This window comes from Microtus oregoni, unplaced genomic scaffold, assembly GCF_018167655.1.
Source record: "Microtus oregoni isolate MIOR12 unplaced genomic scaffold, Mior012 000109F_ref0000275, whole genome shotgun sequence".
NCBI lineage: Eukaryota > Metazoa > Chordata > Mammalia > Rodentia > Cricetidae > Microtus > Microtus oregoni.
In genome coordinates, this window is record NW_024544727.1 from 1332098 (window position 1) to 1355392 (window position 23295).

General features: G+C 52.1%; 1 protein-coding gene across 1 annotated transcript in view; it reads right to left on the reverse strand.

Annotated features, from left to right (window-relative positions):
* Positions 1 to 23295, reverse strand: part of LOC121443533 (histone-lysine N-methyltransferase PRDM16-like) — a 152583-nt gene that overhangs the window by 27071 nt on the left and 102217 nt on the right. The window contains exon 2 of the mRNA XM_041645298.1: positions 21036 to 21385. Coding sequence (XP_041501232.1) covers positions 21036 to 21385 — 350 coding nt within the window. The remainder of the gene's footprint in view (positions 1 to 21035; positions 21386 to 23295) is intronic.

Below are 23295 nucleotides of genomic sequence, written 5' to 3' on the forward strand. Positions count from 1 at the left end.
CTTCAGAAGTGGGAGAAACTAGCTCCAGCTGGGACCTCGGTGACAGGGCAGGACAGTGAGAAGAGGAGCTTTGGGGTAGGCGACAATGAGGATTCTTGGGGGTGCCCCTCCTCCATCACACTAGGCGGGGGTGTCAGGATCACCCAAAAAGGCAGCCAAGAGTGACCCAAGCCCTGATCCCTGGTGGGACGACGAGGAGCTTAACTAGCCCCGGGCTGCATGAAAGAGGAAAGAAGGCGGGAGAACAAAGCTGGGCCAATTTGCTCTTTGGGGCATTGTGCAAACTGGCCCCTTTCCCAGCGTATCACTCTCCCATTGAACGAGGTCAAGCGCCGCCACAGTTCTTCCGCAGCCCTGATGGGTTTTCAGGAGCTGGTGAATGGCGTGCAAATTAGCCCAGTCCTCGGGAGCCTCGTTACTGTCAGTCCCGAACTGAAGCTCCAAAGGCAACGTGAGGATTAATCAATCCAGAAAGCTCACCCATTATCAAAGCAAGGTAGGAAGCCATTTATTGTCTCCTCTTTCATGTTGCCTCCATCTTGCCTGCCATGGCCGGCCCAGAGGCGTCAGCAGCAGAAGACCTGCCCGGCCCACATACTCACTCAAGGTCACAGAAGCCATGGAGTCTGTGGGGGTCTCTGTTCTCTGAGAACCAGCGCGAGATTGGCCCTGGCAGGGGCGGGGAGCAGATAGCGCCCCATAGTTTGCAAGACTAAGGAAGAGTCCACGGCCTCTGTGACTGTTCCAGCACCAAGGAAGACACCTACCTCCAGGTCAGCTGAAGCCCCAGTTCTACCAATAAGGCTCCTTTCAGCCAACCTGGCTGTTCCCAGGAACCCAGCTAGTGTCTGCGTCACACCAGATTGAGCCCACGGCTTTTTAAGGCCTCAACCCACTCTGCGGGATGCTCACTGATGCTTTCTTCATCTTACAGCTGAGGTGGAAGGCAGATCTACTTAGACTGACAGTTTGACTCAGACACACACGAGTGAGTGACAGAATAGATGGCAGGTGGCAACCCTGAACCCACACGAGCAAGGGACCAGAGAGCAAGCAGACATGGTGTCCAGGGAATGAATATGACATCCACACCCAATGAGGAACTGGGAAATACCACATTAAAAATTTCGTGATAATATCTCAAATAAACAGATAAATAAACGTCCAGTGGTTATATAAATACAAGTCGAATGAATTCATAGCTAATGAAAGAATTGGCAAACATATCTACTAAATAAAGATGAGCAGGTGGATCAATATTTAAAGAATGACAATGATTTGTGTTATTAACAAATGTACACAGAGTGGGTTAATAAACAAATATCTATGTAAGTGTATAGATAAACTCATAGTTAAATATTGAACAAATAAACAACTAACAAATGAATATGTAAAGACAAGTGAATAATGAATACATGAATAAATAAATATCTAATGAATAACTATAATTAAATAGATATATGATTTATAAGAACATATCTAATGAATGAATAGATAAATTAGTTGGCAATAGACAAATAAGAAAATAAATACTAAAAGCAACTAAGTACGAACATCCTATGAATGAGAAGAGAATGAATGAGAAGGTGCCCATCTAGACATCAGGGTTGGGTTCATTCCAGTCTTCTGACCCCATGGCACATAATCACCGTGAACTTTCCAAAATCCTAGCTCCCCCCATGCGGTTCTGCGCCCCCCATGCAGGTCTGCACTTCAAGGCATGCTTTAGACATATGTTATCAGCAGTCTTGCTGACACTCCAGCCTAGGAGCCAGTCAGAGCTAAAGAAAGCACAGCTCCCTCTCTACAGTGCCCACCTACTTCCAGCTAGCTTGTCTACCAAAGCTGCGGTCTCAGGCTGGGAGACTGACTGGGTTCCAAGCCAGCTGTGGTCCCTTCATGAATCTGCAAGTGACTCATACCTTCCTGGGCCTCAGTTTCCCCACTGCCACATAGAAAGAATTCCTCAGACACGGATCAAGTGAGAGAGGCCTAGGGACAAGGTCTACAAGCCTTTGAGAACTCCAGGGAAGCCAGCACCTATTCCTGCATCCATTTTCCCCCTCATGCTCACAACGGTAAAGCTGTAGTTCCCAAGCAGGAGGTCACAGGTACTATAAGTCACCTTAGCAAAGGTTCTAGAACATTCCACAGAGAGATCGGCTTTGAGTTTCCTTTGCACTTCTGCAGGAGGGGGGCCCAGGGCAGCCTACCAGCCCTCCCCATGCCTGCTAGCCTCCAGCCTACCCCATGCCTGCCAGCCTCCAGCCCGCCCCATGCCCAGCTCTGGCTTCCTGATCCCTCTGTCCTTGCCTGCTTCTTCTTTCAGGGCACACATGAGTGAACACGACTTTCACTAATTTCCCCATGAAAGGGGATGTGGGGGCTGACCCTAGTCTGCCTGAGGTCACTCTGAACAGGTGTGAGAGTCAGGAAGGGTCATGAAAGAACCATGGTCCTGATGGGGAGGAGGGTGAACATTCTCAGGACTCCAGTCATGTTTAAGCCTGCTTGATAAATCCCGATCTTATGATTTATTCTGCCTCCTTATCACCCTTTCCTTTCCCATTCAGGCATGAGTGTCTACCAGATGAATGATTAATTTTTTTTCTTGTCCTTAGAACCAACACTTTCCCATATTTTTGACTCCGCATTCAGAGGCCTCTCCCCGCTCTCCGCAACGTTAGCTTCCATGCAGGGAAATACAGAGTGCTCCCTGTGAGGCCTCCCGAGTTCCTGCTGGTTTGCTCACTAACTCACTCTTGTTAGTGGACACACCCTGACTAGTGACAAACCCAGTCCCATGCCCAGGAAGCAGTTGAGACGAGTCACCACAAGCCAAGGGAACAGCAACCTCCTAACAGTATTTCTGTGGAAGGGGCAGGCTCCCCCACAGCTCTCAGAAACCGTCTCCCTGTTTATGGGGCCTTTGGGGGTTAGCAAGCTCCTTGCAGGAGGGGAGATGGAGGCCAGCTCCCACCACTGACCTAGTGGCCTTGAACAGGGTGATCCGCTAATGTAGTTCATGGGTGAGGCATGCGGGTGACAGGCTCAGAGCGAGGAATATCCAGGTGCACGTCAGTAGGAAAAGAAAAGGGCAAGGAAGATTCATCTCTCTCTGAGGCCCCAGGGAGGCACCCTAGTAGACTGTGGATCCTGGCCTGTGAGGCTGACAGCAGACCTATGGCACCTGTGGGCAGGTGCTGAGTCAGCCGGTCTGTCCATTCTGCCACGACCACTTCACAGGCGGGCAGACTGAGGCACGAGGTAATAGCAACATCTTCAGGCTACCAAGCCAACAGGTGATGGTGCTGAGACTCACACCCAGGCCTCTTCTACCCAGTGTGGTTTGGCCACTTTATAAAGAAGGAGCTTAGGTCTTCTGGTTTCTTGGATTTCCTGAGGCCTCGGCAGAAGACAGGAACCCTGCAGGTAGCCCCAGCCTCGGTCACCACCTGCTGCTTGAGCTTTGTCACTAAGAATCTTTTTTTTGAAGTGATAGACAGAAATCGATAGCCCTGGGCAAAGTCTCTACTCACAATGTATCTAGAAAATTCTGCTCATAGGAAGCGAGCTATAAAGAACAGACTTCATTCCTGGGAAAGAAGCTCCTGTTGTTGGTCCTTAGACAGACGGCGCATGAGCATTGCCCATGCCCCCGACAATATGGAAGAGGGCACATCAGCAGGTGCCCCTGCCCCCACCCCTACAATATGGAAGAGCACACACCAACATTGCCCCTGCCCCCCACCATTGCCCCCCACCATTACCCCCGACAATACAGCTAATGTCATGTTCTGAGAGTGCCCATTCAATCGCAAGCAACAAGACTTTTTGTTGACAGGTATCAGATGGGGCAAGAGGAAGAGAACGGGGCCAGAGAACTGGGCAAAGGGCTGATGGCTGCTACCACTGTGTGAACGGTGTTCTTTGAGAGCAGGGCCATCTTCAGTGTTCACCAGAAGCTGCTTAACTAAAGTCCTTTCTTTACCCTTTACGAACTGTTCACGTGGGTGCACAGGGCTCAGGAAGCAATCCTTCCGGCCTCCTGCCACCATCCATGGTGTTAAACCACTGTGACAGGAAAGCTGGCACTCCAAAAGCAATCTCAGACCTGTACACTGCCACTACAGAGAGATACATATGGGTGGTGGGGCAGACAAGGTGTCTTAGCACTTCAAACTCGAGCTTTGTGGATAGGAACCTCTTTTGAAAGAGACCAAATGGCCTCAGGCAAAGCTTAGGTTCACAGTCCTCCTGGAAGCCGCAGGCCAGGGAGCTCGGTAGCTGGGCTCTATGGCTATGCCCTGAGGCCTCCTCCACCAGGCTACCACCTCCACTTCTCCCTGTACTCCTGAATACCAGCTACCATGAGACTCACAGGTAGCGTGATGGCCTCCAAATCCTTCTACGGGCAGCGCATGAGCCTCGACAAGGGTCCCACAATCATTGCCTGTGGCCCCAGTTCCTGGTTACCCCACCTTTCATACCAGGATGTCTCTCCCATCTTCCTGCTTCCAGACTCTATCCAGATCAGCTGTGTCAGTACTCACCTTTTCAGACATCTAGAATGGTGGCCAGCTAAAAGGTGGTGTGGGTGACTGTCCTAGTCTCTGTTCCCTGAGATGCATGGGTGCTCGCCCACATCCTGGATTCAGGGTCAGACATCAGTCCCAAAGTGTTTGGCCCAGCACACTATAGAATATTGGCTCCCGTATGTATGTATGTATGTTTGTGTGTGTGTGTGTGTGTGTGTGTGTGTGTGTGTGTGTGTGTGTTTAGAGAGAGAGAGAGAGAGAGAGAGAGAGAGAGAGAGAGAGAGAGAGAATGTGAGACTTGGGAAGGACCAGAATATGTCTGGAATTCACTCACTATGACACAATTTCTGGGGTCTGTTCTTCTCATCTCTCTCCTGCCTGTTAGCAAAGCTGTCCGCACAGACTCACAGAGCTCAGGAAGGCAGTCTTGTCTCCTTCCATCACTTATCACTGGGACTGGAAAGGACAGACTTGGGGTGGAATGTTGTACTGCGTTCAGCATGGAGACCTGAGAGGTGGTGCAGGCTGAGAATCCTCAGAACCGTTTCTCCGTTACGGGTCAGAAAAAAAAAAACGGATTTACTATGTTTAAAAACTGCTCAGTTTCCATCTCAGCTGCAGCCAGGCCACCCGGACGATTGCAGGGACTTTCTGGGGGCGCCTGCCTCTGTCGCGGAGATGGGCTCTGGACTGTCTGTACCTTCTATGTCGAAGATGATCCCAGAGGCCAGGGAGCTGTTTGCACACCTGAGTGCTCTCATTCCCAGGGGTAGGATCTGAGTTTCTTGTTTGCTGAGGTCTTTGCTGGAGAGGGCCTGCTAAGCTTTCCAGGGCTGCCTGTCAATCAGCTTTGCAGGGGTGAGCACAGACCAGTGTGGATTACTGATCCATGTTAGGGTGCTATCGCATGAGCTAGGTCTGTAGCTAAGGAAATGGGACAACCCCTGTGTGGTGAGTGGGGATGGGGAAAAGACGCACACTGCAAGCCCCAAATCCATCTGTAGTCCCTCCGTGGCTTAAACTACCTGGAAAAAAATGTTCAGGAGCGACACTGCTGGGTCCTACAGAGCGTGGACAAAAATGATGGAAGTTCCACAGAAATGTTCAGAGGTTAGGGTGTATATGGGGGGGTAGGAAAGGTTAGAGTGGGGGGTGGGTATGCCCAGGAGATCCCACCAGCTTCCAACGCACCTGCTGAACACTGTGGTGGGGGATGGAAACCGAGTCCTTCCCCAGCGATGGAACTCAACTCCAGTAGCAAATGGGCTTGTATAACTGGCCAGGCCTCACCAGGAAAGCAGGCCTGCCCATTGCACCTCAGGAGGGTTGGGCCCCAAACCTCACACACAGGCCTTTCATCTCGGCCAGGCCTCCCCAGCCATCAGATTCCGAGTCCTTCTTAATCCTCACTTTCTTTAAAAAATGGATTAGGCAAATCTCATCTGGAAAATTAATTAATGTATGAATTCAACAAATATTTACTGAGCATAGCATTTTATTAAGCACTTTTCTTTTTATAATCTCTCGGCCCCTCCCTCTCTTCCTGCATTTTTTTTTTTTTTGCCATTCAAATTTTGGGAAGGTCTACTTCTGTATTTTGTAGATTTTTATTGCTGATTCCAATAACACTTTTGTCCAATGCAACTTTAAAGATGTTTCTTTACGATATAGCCAGTTATGTGGAATTTCAAACTTTGGCTTGGTGTAACTTGGTGTAACCTCAAGGCTGGGGGCAGGTCTCTTTGAATGGTGAACCCCACAGAACTTGGGGAGCAAGGGGAACTCAGAAGAGCATTTGGAGCCCGTGGGTTCCCACTGCCAGCCCTGGGATTATTTTCCATTTTTCCCTCCTTGCCTGTCACTGGCAGTAGGTAAGTATGTCCTCGGGGCGCCCCGCCCCCAGCCAAACAAAAGTGAGCTTGCCTGTCGCTTCCCCAAGAAAGGGAGTCCGGGGCTTTTCAAGCAGTGAATGGGGCCCCTCATTTAGGCAGCTTTATACCAGGGCCTTCATTTCCCTTCCCTTCTTTACCTCATTCAGGGGGCTTCTGACTTCAACTAATTCGATCATAATCCCACCGGGCCTTCTCAGCCCCCCGTTCCGGAGCACATTGTCCAGGCCTAGCAGCCCCCCCACACAGGGGTCCCCCATTCCAATTAGCCAACTGCTGGGCCCCAGTCCCTTTCCACTCCTTTCCTGTCTGCCCGCCCATTTTTTTTTAACCATTTCCTTTTTGAATTAGACACCCAGAGCCTTCAAGGGCAAGCGTCATACACCGTGGGTCAGGCCCCGAGTGGTCTTCAGACACGGACGCACAGACGGACACAGTGTGCGTTTGTCAAGCTGTTCAAAAGCATCAGCCCTAAAGATGAAGCACAATCAACAGTCATGTCCCTGCCGCTCCCCCAGACTCATCTCAGGCCCTGTGAGCCCTGCTAGCCGATTCTACCTAGCCCGCAGGAACTGGGACATTCCTGTGCTTGTCCTTGGATGGGGTATGTTCTTCTCACTTCTACTAGCACAGAAACCAGGGATTCCTATCTTTATTCTGAAAATCCAGACCCCAATGGCTCACAAACCAATCTTCCTGCCTAAATGAGTTTTCCGAACTTGGCAGGGACCAGGTCCCCCAGTGTGTCTACAAGTGACGCTCTGTTGCTGGTCTGACAAAGGGGGGACCTGGATAAAAATCCTACCCCTGGGGACTGCTGAGATGGCTTGGTGGTTAAGAGCACTTGATGCTCTTGCAGAGAATCCAGGTTCCAGTTCCCAGAATCTACATGATGGTTCATAACTACCTGTAACTCCAGGGGATCTGACTTCTTCTCACCTCCATGGGCACTAGACATGCCAAACGCTTACACATATATAATAACTAAATCTAAAAACCAAAACAATGCTAACACTAAAGTCGTATGTTACTGTCAAGACCAGGCACGGCCTTGATGCCCATTTGCTGCCAGTAATGAATTAATCCACTCCTGGACTACTGCATACACCTGTATCCCAGGTACATGCACTCTGTGTGCCCCAGGGATCTTGGGAATCACCGTGGCTGCAGAGCACTCTGGCTGAGGTGTGACTTTGCATCATCTCTGGTCATTTCCTCCACCTGACAATTGCTCAGCCCAGACATTTGATCCCTTGGGGATCTGTCACAGGCTGAACTGTGCATTCATCCCCAGTCCCCCACTAAATCTGCACGCCAAAGCCTAGACCTCCAGCACCTGGGAACAGTCTCTGACAATGAGATGAGTTGACTGAGTCTGCGAGCATCCTGCTAAGAAGTCCTGGAACCAGAGAGGTGGCTCAGCGGTTAGCGCGCTGCCCTTTCAGCAGACCCAGGTGTGACTCTCATACCCACATGGCAGCGTACAAATATCTATAACTTCAGTTCCGGGTCCTCCAAAATCCTCTTCTGGCCTCTGTGGGCCTTACATGCATGTGGTACACAGACACACAAGCAGGCAAAATAAATATGACCATAAAATACTTTTTAAAAAGAAAGGGACATTTGGACACTGACGCTCGGATCCCGTAAGGACAAAGCTGGAGATTCCAGGTGACAGAGCTACAACCCATAGAATGCCAACGACCCCAGAGAGCTTCCAGAAGTCTGGAGGGACCTGGAATAGACCACCCCATCCATACCAGAACGCAACCTAATATTTGCTACAACAGCCTAGGGACCCCAAAACAGGCATCTGCCTTAGCCACATGCATTAGGATCAAGCATTTTCCACTGTGCAGTTAACTGACTTTGCCCACAAGAAACAACAACCCTGAAAAATCCACAAAGACCGGGATGCAAGATATACCAAGCCTGTCTCAGGTATCAGAGAAACTGTTGGCAGGCTCACACCGAAGGCCATGCCCTCACACCACCCACCACAGCACAGACTCTTCAAGAATCTGCCTTCCGTCCAGAGACAGGCTTTTGGAGAGTAGATCTCCAACCATCTCAGGAGGAGGCCATAGGGAGCTGAGTCCACTTGCTGGGGACACCTCTGTGACCCCGGCAGATACTGCACCATGGAGGGAGGAGCTCAAACAGTAGCAAAGCTTCGGGAGGAGCCACAATGAAAAGTCACTGACTTCGGATTCCATCAGGGAAACTCCTTAAGATGCCATTCTTACATCTCCCAAGCACGGGGAACCAAAACCAGGTGTGCCGGGACATGCCTTTAAATCCCAGCACTCGGGAGGCAGAGGCAGGCAGAGTTCAAGGCCAATCAGGTCTGCAGAGTGATTTCTAGGATGGCCAGAGCTATGCTGGGAAACCCTTTCTCAATAAACAAATAATAAATAAATCCAAACAAACAAAGCATCATGTTTCAAGCTAGGACACAATCTCTAGATAATTTAGTTCAATGTTCTAATTGGACAAGTGGAGAAACTGAGACCAGAGACTTCAGTAACATGCCCAGGGTCTCAGTAGCCCGTTCTGAGCCAGTGGTCTCTCTGAGATATAGTATAGGATACATCACAGAGTGGGCAGGTGTCAGTACCAGCGGCATGGCATCTTTCACCCACAGTTCCCATCATTGAGTACTAGAGTGTCCCTGCAGCTTAGTTCAGGAAACCCCTCTGACTATGGATTTGGTCACTTCTCTGAAAGCACAGACGTTCACACACAAGGGGTTCACAAGACACCCACTCTATGAGATGCTAATGCCTGAGGGGGCTGGTGAACTAAGCTGTAGCACACAGGCCTACTGAAACCTTATAGAACTGTAAACTTAACCTGGGCGCCCAAGCAGTCTCTCTTGGCTACTTGCTCCTGAAGTGGGCAGGGAGGCCAGACTGGCTGGCACACCCAAGATGGACCCAGGGGCAGGGGAACTCCAGGCACCTGTGGCCTGAGTTCCCTTAATTACATACACCCCCAGTCTGACTTACTCAATTGTATTTCAGTGCTGAAGGAGGCTAGGGGAGCTCTTGGCCACATCTCCTGGGCACCCAGACCCAGAGGCCCCACCCTCTTCGGCACATATCTGACTGTGGGTCTAACCTCACGTCCAGAGGCCATGGGTGGCCAATGGCTCCAGAGGCGCCTGTTGAAAGCGAGGAACCAGCCAAGCATCCTAATCCCGTCTCCCCCACTCTCCCCAGCACTCTCTCGGGCCTCTGCTGAGCGCAGAGGCTGGAGCGGAGGCTGATAAATTAGTCTGGAGGGAAACAAGGCTGCTTCTACTTGTAAAAGGTCATTTCGACTTTGTTCTGGGTGAGGGTTTATCTCAGCTGCCGCGGCGTCAGACAATGCCTGGGGCCTAAATGGCAGAAATCTTAGCTCTGCTCGTGAAATTACTGTGCTGATAAGACAGAATGGACTTTGGAGAGATCTAAATGGGAAAGGAGTGGATGTAGGTATTTTTGAACAAGATTGAACAGGGATGACACAAAAGGATGTACAATTAAACTGGGCATTAGCCCAGAAGGAGAAACAGCCTGAAAGGCAGACAAAGGTGGTTCCTGTGGCCCTGCTCAGGGCTGGTAATCCCTGCCCCTGCCCTTCATGGACTGGCCGAGGGGTGCAGCTGGGGACAGGAGGAGGAGGAGGAGGTGGAGGACACACCAGTGCGTCTGCACTGCAGCCGCCACTGCCACTGAAGACTGGGGTCTTCACCAAGTGCTGATGGCACAGTCAGTCACTGCTAGAGTACAGGGCAAAGCCATGGTGTGTAGGTGGTCTTGATTCAGTGTTATAGGTGATAGGGAGCCAGGATGGGTTGCCCCCCCTCAAGCTGACCCATGACTATGACCTGACTACACACGTACATGTGACCTAGATGCTTGTCGGTTTAAGAAAGTCTCTTATTCACCCTCGGCTGGCTGAAAACTTGCTATGTCGCTAAGAATGACCTTGAACTTCCGAAAGCCCTGTTTCTACCTCCCACGTGCTACAACTATAGGCCCGCACCACCACACCTGGTCTACACGACCCTAGGGGTGGACCTGAGAACTTCATAGGTACTAGTGAGCCATATCTCCGTCCCTGACACGGGCTTTAGGCAAACGTGAACAGGAAGCCCATGCCATGTCGGACAAACCTTGCACTATATCACTATACAGTAAGATGTTGATTATTGCCATTTCCCAAGCTTCATTGGGGAACCTGGGTCATTTCTAACCCCCTCCCCCTGCCCCAAGACACAACTCTGGAATGAACTTTCCTAGACATGGCTGTTGACTGCATTTAGGATAAACTCAATCCTTGGGGGCTGAGAGAACCCACTCAGGGCGTCCCACACAGGCCCAAGCAATTTCTGCCCGCTTGCTGCTGAGCAAGGGAAGACATCACAGGTGCTTGGTGGCCTGTGAGTGGCAGCATCACTCTCGTCTCTGGCAGAAGCCAAGGTGGCTGGAACATACTAAGAGCACAAGCCTGTGCCAGGGGACACGGCCAGAGAGAAGATAAGATGAGCGAGGCTGTCCTCTGCCTGCGGAGGGAGCCCCTGGGCTCGTGTCTCAACCCAGGCCCAGAGAGACCTTTTATGGCCTGGAACGCCTGGGCTCTTGTCTGACCCTGTACAGGGGGCGGGAGGGCTCGATGGGGACAGAAGTCAGCAATGGTGGCTGGGGTTCCCCAGGGAGATACCCGAGGGAGGGCTGCCCTCCGGGCTCATCCTGCTTCTTACAAAAACCACGGTTGGGAAGTCAGTACAAACGACTGATATAGTACAGTTTCTGCAGCCTTGGTGGTCCGGTTGCTTTCTGCCTCGCAGAGCCAGCCCAGAGCAGCCCAGGCTATCCCTGTGAGAATGTGCAGAGGTGCAGATGGAGACCCGTGTTGTGTCTGTGCTACTCCCTGCCTGGCACAGCCAACAGGCTCCAAGCCCTCTGTGTTGTCATTCTGGCAGCACACTGTGGCACCAAGGTTACCAGACTGCCATTGACTGAGGATACACCATGGGCCAGGGCGGCTAGAGGGCCATACAGGAGGGACGTGGGTGGCAAGGCAGAGAGGACACCAGCAGAGACATTCAAGGCAAGTACCAAGTACCCACTCCTGTTGCTACTGATGTGCAGATTCCTGGGTCCAGACACAGACATCCTATTCCTGAGGACAGACGTGCATTCTGAAAGTGCCCTGGATGGGGAGGGTGTGGGGCACTTTTCTCAAGAAACTCCAAGACCAAGGTGCACTGTGGGATGGGGCAGTACAGACACTGTGTTATGGGCTGTTGGGGCCAGAGCCCCACATGGTCTAGCCTGAATACACCCCTGTCCTCTGAAGTCTGCCCGCTTCACCCTGGGCATCCTGGAGATGGCTGGAGAAAGTCTCACTCATCTTTAGGCTGGCCGACGGCACTCCCTGGCGTCTGGAGAATTCTGTCACAGACACCATGAGCACTAAATGGTCCTTGCCTGGCCCAGCTGCTGTCTCCAGAGCAGAGTCTGAGGACTTGTTTTTACAAGACAGGAAATCACAGCTTTGGGGAGAAAGTGACACCCAAGGAACCCGGGACTCAGACTGGACTCTGCTCCGGCCCTGCTGGAGCCCAGTCTGGGCCTCACCCAGGCGGAGGCAAACCTCCCTGTGGGGCCTAATATCACTTCCCCACATGGTCACTGAGCCAGACTTTCCTCTCTCCACTCTGTCAGCAGGTCAGCTTCCTGCCCCGGGAGCTAGGAAAGAAGGGCTGGGGAGGGAAGTGGCTAAGCCACCCCTGCCTGGCTTGTTGAGCCCAGCTTCCTCGGGCCCTCTGCCTTGGTTGCCTCTCAGCCAAATGACCACAACAATGTATTAATCACAGCATTGCTGGAGCAGAGCGCCCTGAGCAGAATGGGTCTTATGTGGATCTGGGCAGGTGCCCAGTCAGTCCCTGGTTAGGACCGGGCCTCTCCTTCTGCCCAGCTGGCCCAGCTCATCAAGCTCACGGGGCAGAGGCAGCCCAGGTGACTTTGTGAGCATTGCGTAGTCCACAGCCCTTGTTTCCCCTAAAGAAATAAGGAAGGCTGGCATTAGCAGAGCAAGAGAGAGGAGCCAAGAAGTTCTGTTCCACAGACAACCTTAAGGGAGCCACAGGCAGGCCTGCCAACCCCGTAGTAAGCCCACCTTCTTCTCTTCCCCAACCTCCCCCTCTGCTGGGACCGCCCACTCCACCTCAACCCAATACGTTCATTCGCATGTTGGCTCCGGGCAAGCAGCATTCCGAGTCCGGATGGGCGCTGGCTGTCACTGGGGTAGAGTGTGTGAGCCGGATGGCAAAATACCATTTAAGAAGTTGGCACTGGAGGATGTCTCTCGAATATGAAAAGAAAACATTTATTTCCTTTTTTTCGCCTGTGAATCAGAACGCTCTATTTAAAGAAAGTGCCCTCTGCCGGGTTGCTGCTGAGTTATTACCCCTTAAGGAAGAGAAGGAGAGCCACCGGGGAGGTATTCTTAGTCATTCTCTCTTCTTTTTCTAAAATTCCTTATAAACCCGGCTTTCGGAGCTGGGCCTAAGATAGTACAGGATTCCATGGCATTCCTGGGCTGAAATGTGGGGCCGCTGTCTGTGCGCTTGGGAGAGGCAGGAAAGGTTGGCCACTGGGTCCCACAGGGGTCCTTGAGAAGTGGCCATATGTGGCTTTCCCCCTAGATCTTGAGGGGGTCTTGAGCTCAGCTCTTTCCGAGCAAGAGGGCTTTCCATGGTGGGCTGAGGCTGAAGGGCCCCTAAGGCATCATTGCAGGATCAGGGTGCTGGCTTCATGGTATCTACCCAGGGGCCTTTGTCCAGCGGTGCCCTCAGTGGCTTCCGACATCTCATTTGCCCCCATAGTGCACTCCTAAAGGTCACTGGGAAGAAAAGCCCACATCAGGTCTTAGCCTCCACAAATCTCTCCAGCAACTGGACAAAGAGAGGTTGCCCTGCCTGGAGGGTGCATGAAGTGCCCAGGTAGAGGGCCAAGCATTGCACAATTCTGGGGCCCCAGAGAAAAACCATAACCAGAAGATGAGTTTGGCTTTTGGATGAGATGGGGACCACCACTAAAAAGTCCTGCAGCAGTGGGTCTCAACCCGTGGGTCACGATCCCTTTAGGGGTCGTGTGGCCCTTTCACAGGGGTCACATATCCTAATCATCAGGTATTTGTGATTCCTAACAGGAGCAAAATTACTGTGATGAAGTAGCAACAGAAATGATTTTATAGTTGGGGGTCACCATGACATGAGGAACTGTATGAAAGGGTCTCAGCATTAGGAAGGCTGAGAACCACTGCCCTACCTAGAGGGTGTGGCCATCCCAAGGACAGCAGGCCCTTGCTAGCCTCCCTGCCCAGGATCCACTGCCCAGCATTCCCATCATATAATACCTTCAGTGGCACTGCCCGCTCCCTGGTGGGACTATAGAACAAGACATTAACAAGAGGGACCAAGAGCTGAAGGAAAGATAAAGGTGCTCATCCAACAGGGGTGCAAGAGTGAGCAGCCAAGTCCCTGTGTTGGGAGGTAGAATTCCAGAACCCCGGCTATATGGCGTAAGCTCATCCTCTACGTGGAAGCATTTAAGTGTGCAGGTGTGCCCGTCTATGTCTGAGTGTTCCTAGGAGTGTGAGCCCGCGTGAGTATATGTGGAAGGCCTTGTGTGTCGTGCACTGGTCTTCCTGTGTGGTACCGAGTTAACACACAGGACCTGGGTAACTCCTGAGACTGGCCTGCTGAGCAACTGAATGCCCCTTACTGCCCACACCACAGAGCCCCTCGTGACCTCTATAACATGCCCTGCCATAGCAGGCCTCATGCTGGACCTTCTGGTAGCATAGTGAACATGTGGAGGGACTCTCCCTCTTCCAAGGCCAGTTGTTCTGGACCTGAATTGTGGATTATAATTTCTGGGGGCTGTCAAAAGTTCCATTGCCAGACGATCATGAGGTCTTAAACCCAAATGCTTCTGACAAACAGATAACCAGCCCCTCCCAGAGTGAGCCTGAGTTCCTGCATTGCTGGCAGCGATCAGGTGATGCCAACCAGCAGTCAAATGAGAGCCATGATCCTATACATTAGCTCCGAGGTCAAGATCTCTGAGAGGGACTCCAAAGAAACACCCCTGACCCATAGAGCCTGACACTAACTTGTGACCTCCAAATCTTTCTTTGCAAACTCAGTTGGAACTGTTATGCCTCTTTCCCAAACTAGGTAGACTCACTTCTTGGGTGACTCGCATGGACGTTGGGTCTGAGCCCAGCTTGCCTCTCCTGCCATCTCAGCCCCTGCAGCAAGTCCTCTCGACCATGAGAAAACAGAGCTTGAAGGCCTCATAGCTACGGACAGTTCCAGGCATCAGTTTAGGAAGTCCCAGCCCGCCGACCAGTTGACCCTGGACACAGCTCTGCTTTGGAGCAGGTAGCTCCAAAGAGAACGGCAAAACTGCAGGGGTGTGTGTATCTGTCCGTCCCCCCATAGAATCAGGAGAAGTTGGGGATTCACGAGGGGAACACACGAGACTCTGAGCAGGGAGGGCATCAGACCCTCCCAGGCCTGCTTAGGAAGAGTGTGGTGTCTTGTATGAGGTCAGCGAGGCCGTAAGCTGCTTGCTTCCCAAGCTGACCATCTCCACTGGGCATTTATTGTCTGGCCTGTCTGGCGTAAATGCGGCTACACACATGAGTCACTAGGGATCTTGTCCAAAGGTCCACGGTGACTCAGTGAATCTCTTTGTCCAGAAGGCCTTGGGGCGGGGGCAGTGCTGCACTCAGTCTACCCTGAGACAGTCAGGGGCTTCACTCACGGGGCTCTAAACCCAGCTCCATTTCTCCTGCGCCCATTATGGGATCAGAAAGGGCAGGCAGCACAGAGGAGGATTCCCTCGTCAGAGGGAGCTCGCTGCTTCCAGGACACAGGCTGACAGCAAGACACACCTCACCCTGGGACTCACGAAGACTCTTTCAAGTCTGGCTCCTTTGCCAGCACCAAAATGCACCCTTAAAAGATATAGTCTTCCAAGATCTCCTGAGTAAATTGGGAGCATGGGGACCTTGGGAGAGGGTTGAAGGGGAAGGGAGAGGCAGGGAGGGGAGCTGAGAAAAATGTAGAGCTCAATAAAAATCAATTAAAAATATTAAATACTTAAAAAAAAAGATAAAGTCTTCAGCTCCACACCCCAATCCACAACTTCTTTGCCTAAGTCCTTCATGATGAAAGTTCATCTAATCAGATCAGACCAGCCAAGCACGCAGCTGCTGGTAGAGGGGTGTTAGCTGGCAGAACACACATGCCTGGTGGGAGGGGTGTTTCCCAGAGTTTCCTCTATCCCCAAGATCAGCAGCAATCCAAGACCTGCGGGGATCTCTATAGGATGTGAGCTCAGAATTCTGTCTGAGCCCACAGTGAGATCTGCTTCCTATGGTACCCCAACTCACAATGCCCTGAGCTTGCTCTCCCAAAGCAGCCAAGGCCAAGCAGGGTAGAGATACAGGTGATCTCTACCTTGGGTGGTCAGAACCCAATGCTGGGACTTTAGTCTAAAGCCAAGCAGGAAGCAGCAGCCCTCCCCCTGACAACACAGCCAGGCTAGGAGGGAAACACATCTGTCTGCGTTTCTAGAGACAAGTCCAATGGAGGAAAAAGTCTTTGTGTAAGAGTCTTTGAAAGTTGAAGGAGAGAGGACAAACATTGCTGCCTCTGAGAACCCTGAAGCTAAGTCTGAGACCCAAGCTGGGGTTCTGGGGTACGATTTTAGTCTGACCCCACTACAGGCTGGGCTGCTCCTTGAGAACTGGCAAACCTGCCCCTTTATCTCTTTTGCCCTGAGACTGATTTTAGCCTGAGTGTTCGGTCCCCTGATTGCACGCTCTCAATGTTTGGAGATGACGGTTCTTGGTACAGCCATCCAATGTTAAGTTGCCGTGGCTTTAACAGTCTCTTAGAAGATCTTCATGCTGGAAAGGTTTGGGGGCAGGGAGCTAGAGGCTAAGGCTACACTGCCTTAGCCTTCCCCAGGAAACAGACACCATCCAGACTGCCCCCCAACATTGCCCTCTACCACCCCACCCCCCCAAATTTATACTTCTCATTCCCTACTCTCGGGAAAAGAAAGGCTCAGAGTCCCTGCAATGTGCAGAAATGGCTAACACATACACACCTAAGCACACATTACATTCCTTCCAGCCGAGCTATTCAAAGCTGGTGTTTGGAGTGACAGGCTCACATTAAATGTGCAGAAGTTTCTCAGAATCTGACAGCAGGGCTAGGGTGGCTTTCATCCCCATTGTCCTCTAAGCCCCAGCATCGCCGGTCATTGGGGTAACTCACGGGTTCCTAAGTGATCAGTAAATCTTGACTCTCTCCAAAGGTGTCTGAGGGTCTCAGGAACCCTGAAGGAACCGGCAGAGGACCCCAAGACTGCGGCACAGAGGGAGGAATGGGGCAGGCGGAGGCCTCCAGGCTATATCCCCTACCTCCCCAGAGTGCCCTGTTATCTTGGCCTGTTTGTTGATTGAACAAATAAATGCATGTATTAATATTCAGACCCTCACCCCAGGGACTGAGGCAGTCCACTTGAGCAAATGCTCGAGAGGCTTGAAACCCCATCAGTCCACATTAACCCCTCTTAAGCACTGGGAGACACATTCACTCAGCAGATGACGCTTGTGTGTCAATCACAGGCTCAGCACCATCTCAGAGAGTGACTTTCTGGAGACATCCTCGAGGAGAACCTGGTCTAACTCTGGAGAGGAGTGGCCGATGCCAGTGAAGCCCTCTCTGGTGCCTCCCCAGGTAGCCTGCCTTACCCAAGCGAGCCCAGCACACAGCTGCAGACCCTGCCTGGGGCAGGTGGCCTCTGAGCAGCCCATCCACAGCCCATCCCTCTGGGCTGTCACAGCAGCCATCTCTTAATTAGTGAAATAAATAGCACGATGATAAATGTCATAATTTACTCAACACATGATCAAAATCATTGCTTTTGCAGACCTCGGGGCAATAAAATGCAATCACAGGGTGATTTATTCCCACCGGCAGGGTGAGTGCAAGGCTTCGTGTCAGTAAGCAGGGCATGGGGGGGGGGGGGGTGGTCAGACAGAGGAGCCTGGGAATTGGGACCGAGCCCACAGGGATGTCCAGGCATTGAATCCACACCCACACCCATGTACAGAACCACCAGCGAGGCCCAGGACATCTGACATGTTTCCTTCCAAAACGACCAGGGAAGGAGGCTTTAGAGTCATTGAAAGGTCTCCAGTACACATGAGAGGAAAGAAGAGAGAAGCTTCCAGGGCCAGTTCTGGATGAGGGATGGCCTTTGACCAATGTTCCCACGTGAACACTGAAACTCCCCCTAACTCTGCTCTGTCAAAGGAGGGTCCACCTGAGGTAGGAGTGCATTGCCACCAGGGACAGGAAGTCAAAGGCCATGCTCTGGAGTGCAGACTGGCCCCAGACCGATGCACTCCACTCCTCCTGGGCCCCTTCTCGGGGAAGCCAAACAGAACAGACCCTCCTTAGCTTCCATCTGTCATCTTTGCTAAGAATGTCACCACTTGCTCTCCTGCAGCAAGTGAGTGCCACGTTAAAGATCACAAAATTCAATTACTCTGATTCACAGAGCTTCATTATGAGGGTGAGGGTGGATAACTACGTATGCGATCTGGGGGCCGTCCTGCGATTGCACCCGTGCATGCCTCACACCGCCCGGAGCCTGACTGGAGCTCCCAGCCTTCAGCATGCTTGCCCGTGAACGCTTCCTGGTGGTCTCTGCCTCTCCCTGCACTTGCAGAGGGCTGGTGGCTAGGGCGCCTGGTGAAAGCAGCTGAGGTGGATGGCTGAAGGCCCCTTTGCCTGGACTCAGGAGCGACGGCATGCAGGCTGAGTAAGACAGGAAAAGCTAGGAGGGTCACAAGAACTCCCTGACTTTGCTGAGCTGAGCTACCTCTGTACTTCGAGGAAGACAAAAGAACGGTGAACGAGTCATGACATAGTTCACACGTGGAAAGAGCAGAGCAAAGCCATGAGGAAAAGGGGTCTCAGGGCTTTCTCCATGGCCAGAGGTCCAGCCTGTGACTTAATCCTTGACTCCAGGCACTGAGAGCGTCCACCTTCCTCCCCAGGAGCCTCCTCTTCCCTCCCTGGACAACACTGGCTTCCACCCCAGTCCCGCCAGCAGCTCCCAGGATCCAATCCCAAGGACAGAACTAACTGCCCGGCCAGCTGCTGTGGAAGGACACAGAGTCCAGCAAAGCGTCACAGAAACAGGTGGTGGCTGCCCAAACTCCCGAAGGAAACGAGGTCAGATAAGCAAGTGCTAGGTGGGTCTCGAACACTGTTTCAGGGGCAGCTATCTCTGAGCACTTTCATGAAAGTCAGCTGTCAGGTCACCACCATGGGACAAAGCTCTTCGCAGAAATGGGGGAACAACTCACTTTCAAGTGCCTCCAAGGAGAGCAAACAACACTGCAAAAGTCAGCAAGCCCTGAGGAATGATAGCGACAGCCTGTACCAGGCCTGGCACCCAGGGAGCCACTGTGATACGGGGCATTTCTTTAAAAAACAAAATCAAACAGAAACCTGTATCAGCCGCAGAGCAGACAAGAACAAAGTCACTTCAAGGTCATCCAAAGAACTACCTATTACCAAGGTTTGTTTACCCTCCAAGAGTTTAAAAGCTGGCCCACTGATTAAATAGTGAAGATCTTTTAAGTACGTTAAACAAACACCCTTCAACGTCTCCAGCATGCCAGCAGGGAAGGGTGGAGAGGCCCTCCACAAAGCCAAAGCCAACTGAGCCCAAAGCACTCAACTTCCATGTTGTTTAAAAACACTCTCCTCGGGCCGCAAAGCACAGTGTGCACCCACTGGAAGGGTGGGATTCCATCCTCTCCGCTCCTGCCTCACCTGGTTCCCTGGCCCAGCCAGTCAAGCCCCAGGACGATCTCAACCTTGGTCCCCACCCCTAGCATCTGCCACCTCTCATGGTTGAAGACATTGGCAAGTTAGCTACTGAGCTATAGTTCCTGCCAGGCTGGACTATTGTGAAGCCCAACTCACCCATCTCCTCATTGGTCAACACAGCTTCTCACCCGGATCCTCCGAGCTCTCTGAAGAACAAGGCAGGGTGGCTCATGCTCAGATGAGAGCCCCAGCACCCTAGACAATGAACTAAACAAGACCCCATGAGACGAGGGACCTCATTCTACCTGAGACACCCATGGGTCCAGGCACTCAGCCTGTTTTGAGAGCACACGAATGGCCTCTGAATGTGACGTAGCCACCGCCAACAGCTATCCCCCCCAAAAGGCCTTACACGTGGCAGGACCAAGGGAAATCTTTCCAGACTTTCCCAGGGTCTGGAAGAGGAATCTATGCATAAGAGGACATCTCATCAGAGTTTCTAGGCAGCTGTGGAGTCTTGGTGTGCAAAGTTTGGAGACTGTAATAGCCAGGGAGAGAAGGCCAGGCCTTAAGTCTTTCCTCACGCTCTACAAGAGAACCAACATCCAGACCTGCTTGAAAACTTTCTCAAGGTTGTCAAGGGGCTGGGAGAGGCGGACAGACAGACCAGAGGTAGACCCTTGTCCCACCTGACTCCCACACCCAGCCCCACGGTTAGGGAACCACTGCAGGCTAGCAGGCTCTCTTTCTCCCCTGGACCATTTGCCCTTCCTGGCACTGACCTCGATGCAGGCACTTGTGGAGGTTGTGAAACACCAAAAGGAATCTGGATTTGCATTCCTGCTTTCCACCCAGGCAGGCTTCCTGCCAAAACTACCACTGGAAACCAGCCCTGTGGGCCGCGGGAAGGCCGAGGCCTACAGGAAAACGTGCTTTTGTGGCATTCTTACTTCCCACGAGGCCACCTTGACAAGCCCCCTCCAAGCAGGGTTCAGTGTGCCCCATGGCCTGAGTGGACACCTCTGGATGCTTCTGGTTCAGAGCAACCCCTGGCACACCTAGATCTTAGCACTTTCTGGTCTAGCACACAATTCTTCCCAAAACACCTGCACAGGTTAGCACACATGAGCTACGGCCCCGCAAAGGTCTGTGGAGATGTGAGAAGGAAGTTAAAGAGGCAAGGCTTCTGCTCCCCAATCTGAGAGTGGACGCCCCCTTAAGGTCAGTTAGGAGCCTTGTGTCAACATGTTAGAGTCTGCAGGGACTGTGCGGCCACCAGGCCTGTTTTATAAGCTGCCTCAATCTGATGGAGACAGAACAAAGCTTCTGAACATTAAGTTGCCTCTTCTGGAACACTCGACTCTCCCACAATGAGGGTGGGTCAGCACCTCCATCCAGTAAGAGGCACAAGATGTTTTAAAACATGAGCTCATAAAAGACACATTTCCGGGAAGAGGGTGCCTCAGCCGTCGGGGCTGATGGGCGTCCGAGGGGACGGCAATGTTTTCTGAGACACGTCAGGCAAGCCGCTGGATAAAATAACCCTGGGAAATGTGACATTCGAATGCTCTCTCTCTCCAACAGACCGAGCCTCCTGCCTGGGGCAGTGGCTGCACCAGCTTTATAAATAGATTGAACACAAGATAAATGACCACGATCAATCATGCTCAGACGGAGCACACTCACCTCCCATCCGAAGTCGGCCTCCTTCAGTGCTGCCCGGGGCGCCACCACGTAGGGGCCAAGCCTCTCCCCGATTTCCATCTTCCGCTTGGCCCAGATCCCCAGACCAGCTCCTGGGATGGAGGACTCTCGCAACTCGAAGTCTGGTGGGATTGGAATGTCTTCAGGAATGTAGACAGGAGCCTCATAGGGCGAGCCCTCCTTGGGAGTGAAGTCCTCGCTGGTGGGGAAGGGGGATGGCGGCCCCATAGGGATGGGCGACAAGATGCTGTCCTCAGTCTCCTCCTCGGCACTCTGGCCGGCCAGCAGGTCCGGGTCGGGTTCATACATATTATTTACAACGTCACCGTCACCTAAAGAGATAATGTAGCATCAGCCTCTGTAGCAGGGGACTCCCCAGGGATATGGATCTCATGGAACCGGAGGCCCCGCAGAATTCCAGCTGCTACCCCTTGCCTGGCAGATGCCATCTCTGCACCACCCCAAACCTGGCAGCAGGCATGTAGTGCCAGTGGCTCCCAGGGAAGAGGTCCCCCCAGGCTCCTCTGGGGACCAACATCTCTCTCTCTCTCTCTCTCTCTCTCTCTCTCTCTCTCTCTCTCTCATGGGTTCACTGTTTCCAGATGTGTTGGGGGCGGGCAACTTCATCTCTGCAACACCTGAGGATGTGATGCCCGGCTCTGCTGTGGAGAGACAGGAATGGAGGAGACAAGACCGTCATGAGATGGTGATATGTGGGCTCATTCCAGTGCTTGTCCATGGCCTCAGAGACTAGGGAACTGAGATGTTTTGAAGAACATTTAGAATCTGAGCTCATGCGAGAGTTGCTAAGACCTGCCACTGCAGCGTAAAGCTACCCTGGCCATCACACTGGGGTAGCCAAGTCCTGGACGGGGTTTCTGCAAGTTCCTGGTGACCCCGAGGCAGACTTGGAATAGTTGAGGCCATGGGTACGGTACCTGAGCTGCAGGTCACAGGACAGAGCAAAAGGAAGAGGGCCTCCAGCTTATCTGGAGGGGATGGGTTTTTCTCTAGGGTCCATCATAAGCAGAGGTTGATATCAAGACAGAGCCACGTGGACTATAAAAAGGGCACACCAGGCTGTGATGTTATCGGACAGAGAAGGTTTGAGAGGGCAAGGAGGAGATCAGGCAGAAAGGGAAGCAATCCCATTTCTGGTGTGTACCCCCACAGCACCTCAAATGTCTTCAGACCAGCAAGGACTCAAGCAGCCAGAAGACCAGACCAGCTCGAGCCTGCAGCAGCAAATGATGAGACTGTGCTCTCTCTACATCAAGGTCTATCCACCAGGAGCATGAAGCTCACCTTGCTGCAATGCAGACAGACCTCAGAAGCATACACAATGCCTAGAATGCCTGGGGGGGCATCCTATAGCTATTTTCAAACACCTAACCTATTACTATTAACTAGCTACCTTGCTGTGCCCATAATACCTACATTCATTTCTCCTATCTAACTGTCCAGCTTCTTCCCTTTCCCCATCCCTCACCCATAGAGGCACCATGCCGATTACCCTGACTTGACTATTCCCCAATGCCTACAACGTGTACACACTGTAAATATCACACTGTAGTCTTTAAACCCTGACTCTTTTCCCAATGTAAAAATCACACTCTTCCTATAAAGGCTCACTCATGTTCCAGTGTGCACACGGGTGGAAACCCCACAGTGTCTTATCAGTACAAATGATCAAGATTTGTCCATGAAGACTTTAAAAAATAGATTATGCAAAATGAAAGACAAATACCATGCTTCTGCCCAGCATCCAGAAGAGGCAGATCTGTAGAGGGGCTGGGGGAGTAACTGTTAAGGGGTGCCGATTCTCCGACGGGTAGTGGGAATGTTCCACACCTAGAGGTAGAGGCTCGTGGCACAACACCGGGAAGTGTGCTAAGTGCCACCGGGTCACAGGCTCTGAATGGCTACTTTTTCCGTCTTGTGGATTTGACCTCAGTCAGTGAGGAAAAGCCAGAGGTGTGGAGGAGGGAGGTGGGCAGGGCCTTCATTCACTGTACTGACCCCTGATCCAGACCTCCCAAGCCAGGTCCATCCTGCCACTGGTCTGCTGCCTGTGGAAGTCACCCAGGAGCCGTGTCCCACGCCCCTCCCTGCTCCTTGACGTTGGCTGGTGAAACAGAAGCCTCCAGGGAGACAAGAACTTTCAAGTACAAGGAAAAACGACTTCAGATTCCCCACATTGGCTGCAAACAAACCGGCTGGGGAAGTAACAAAATGTTTTCTT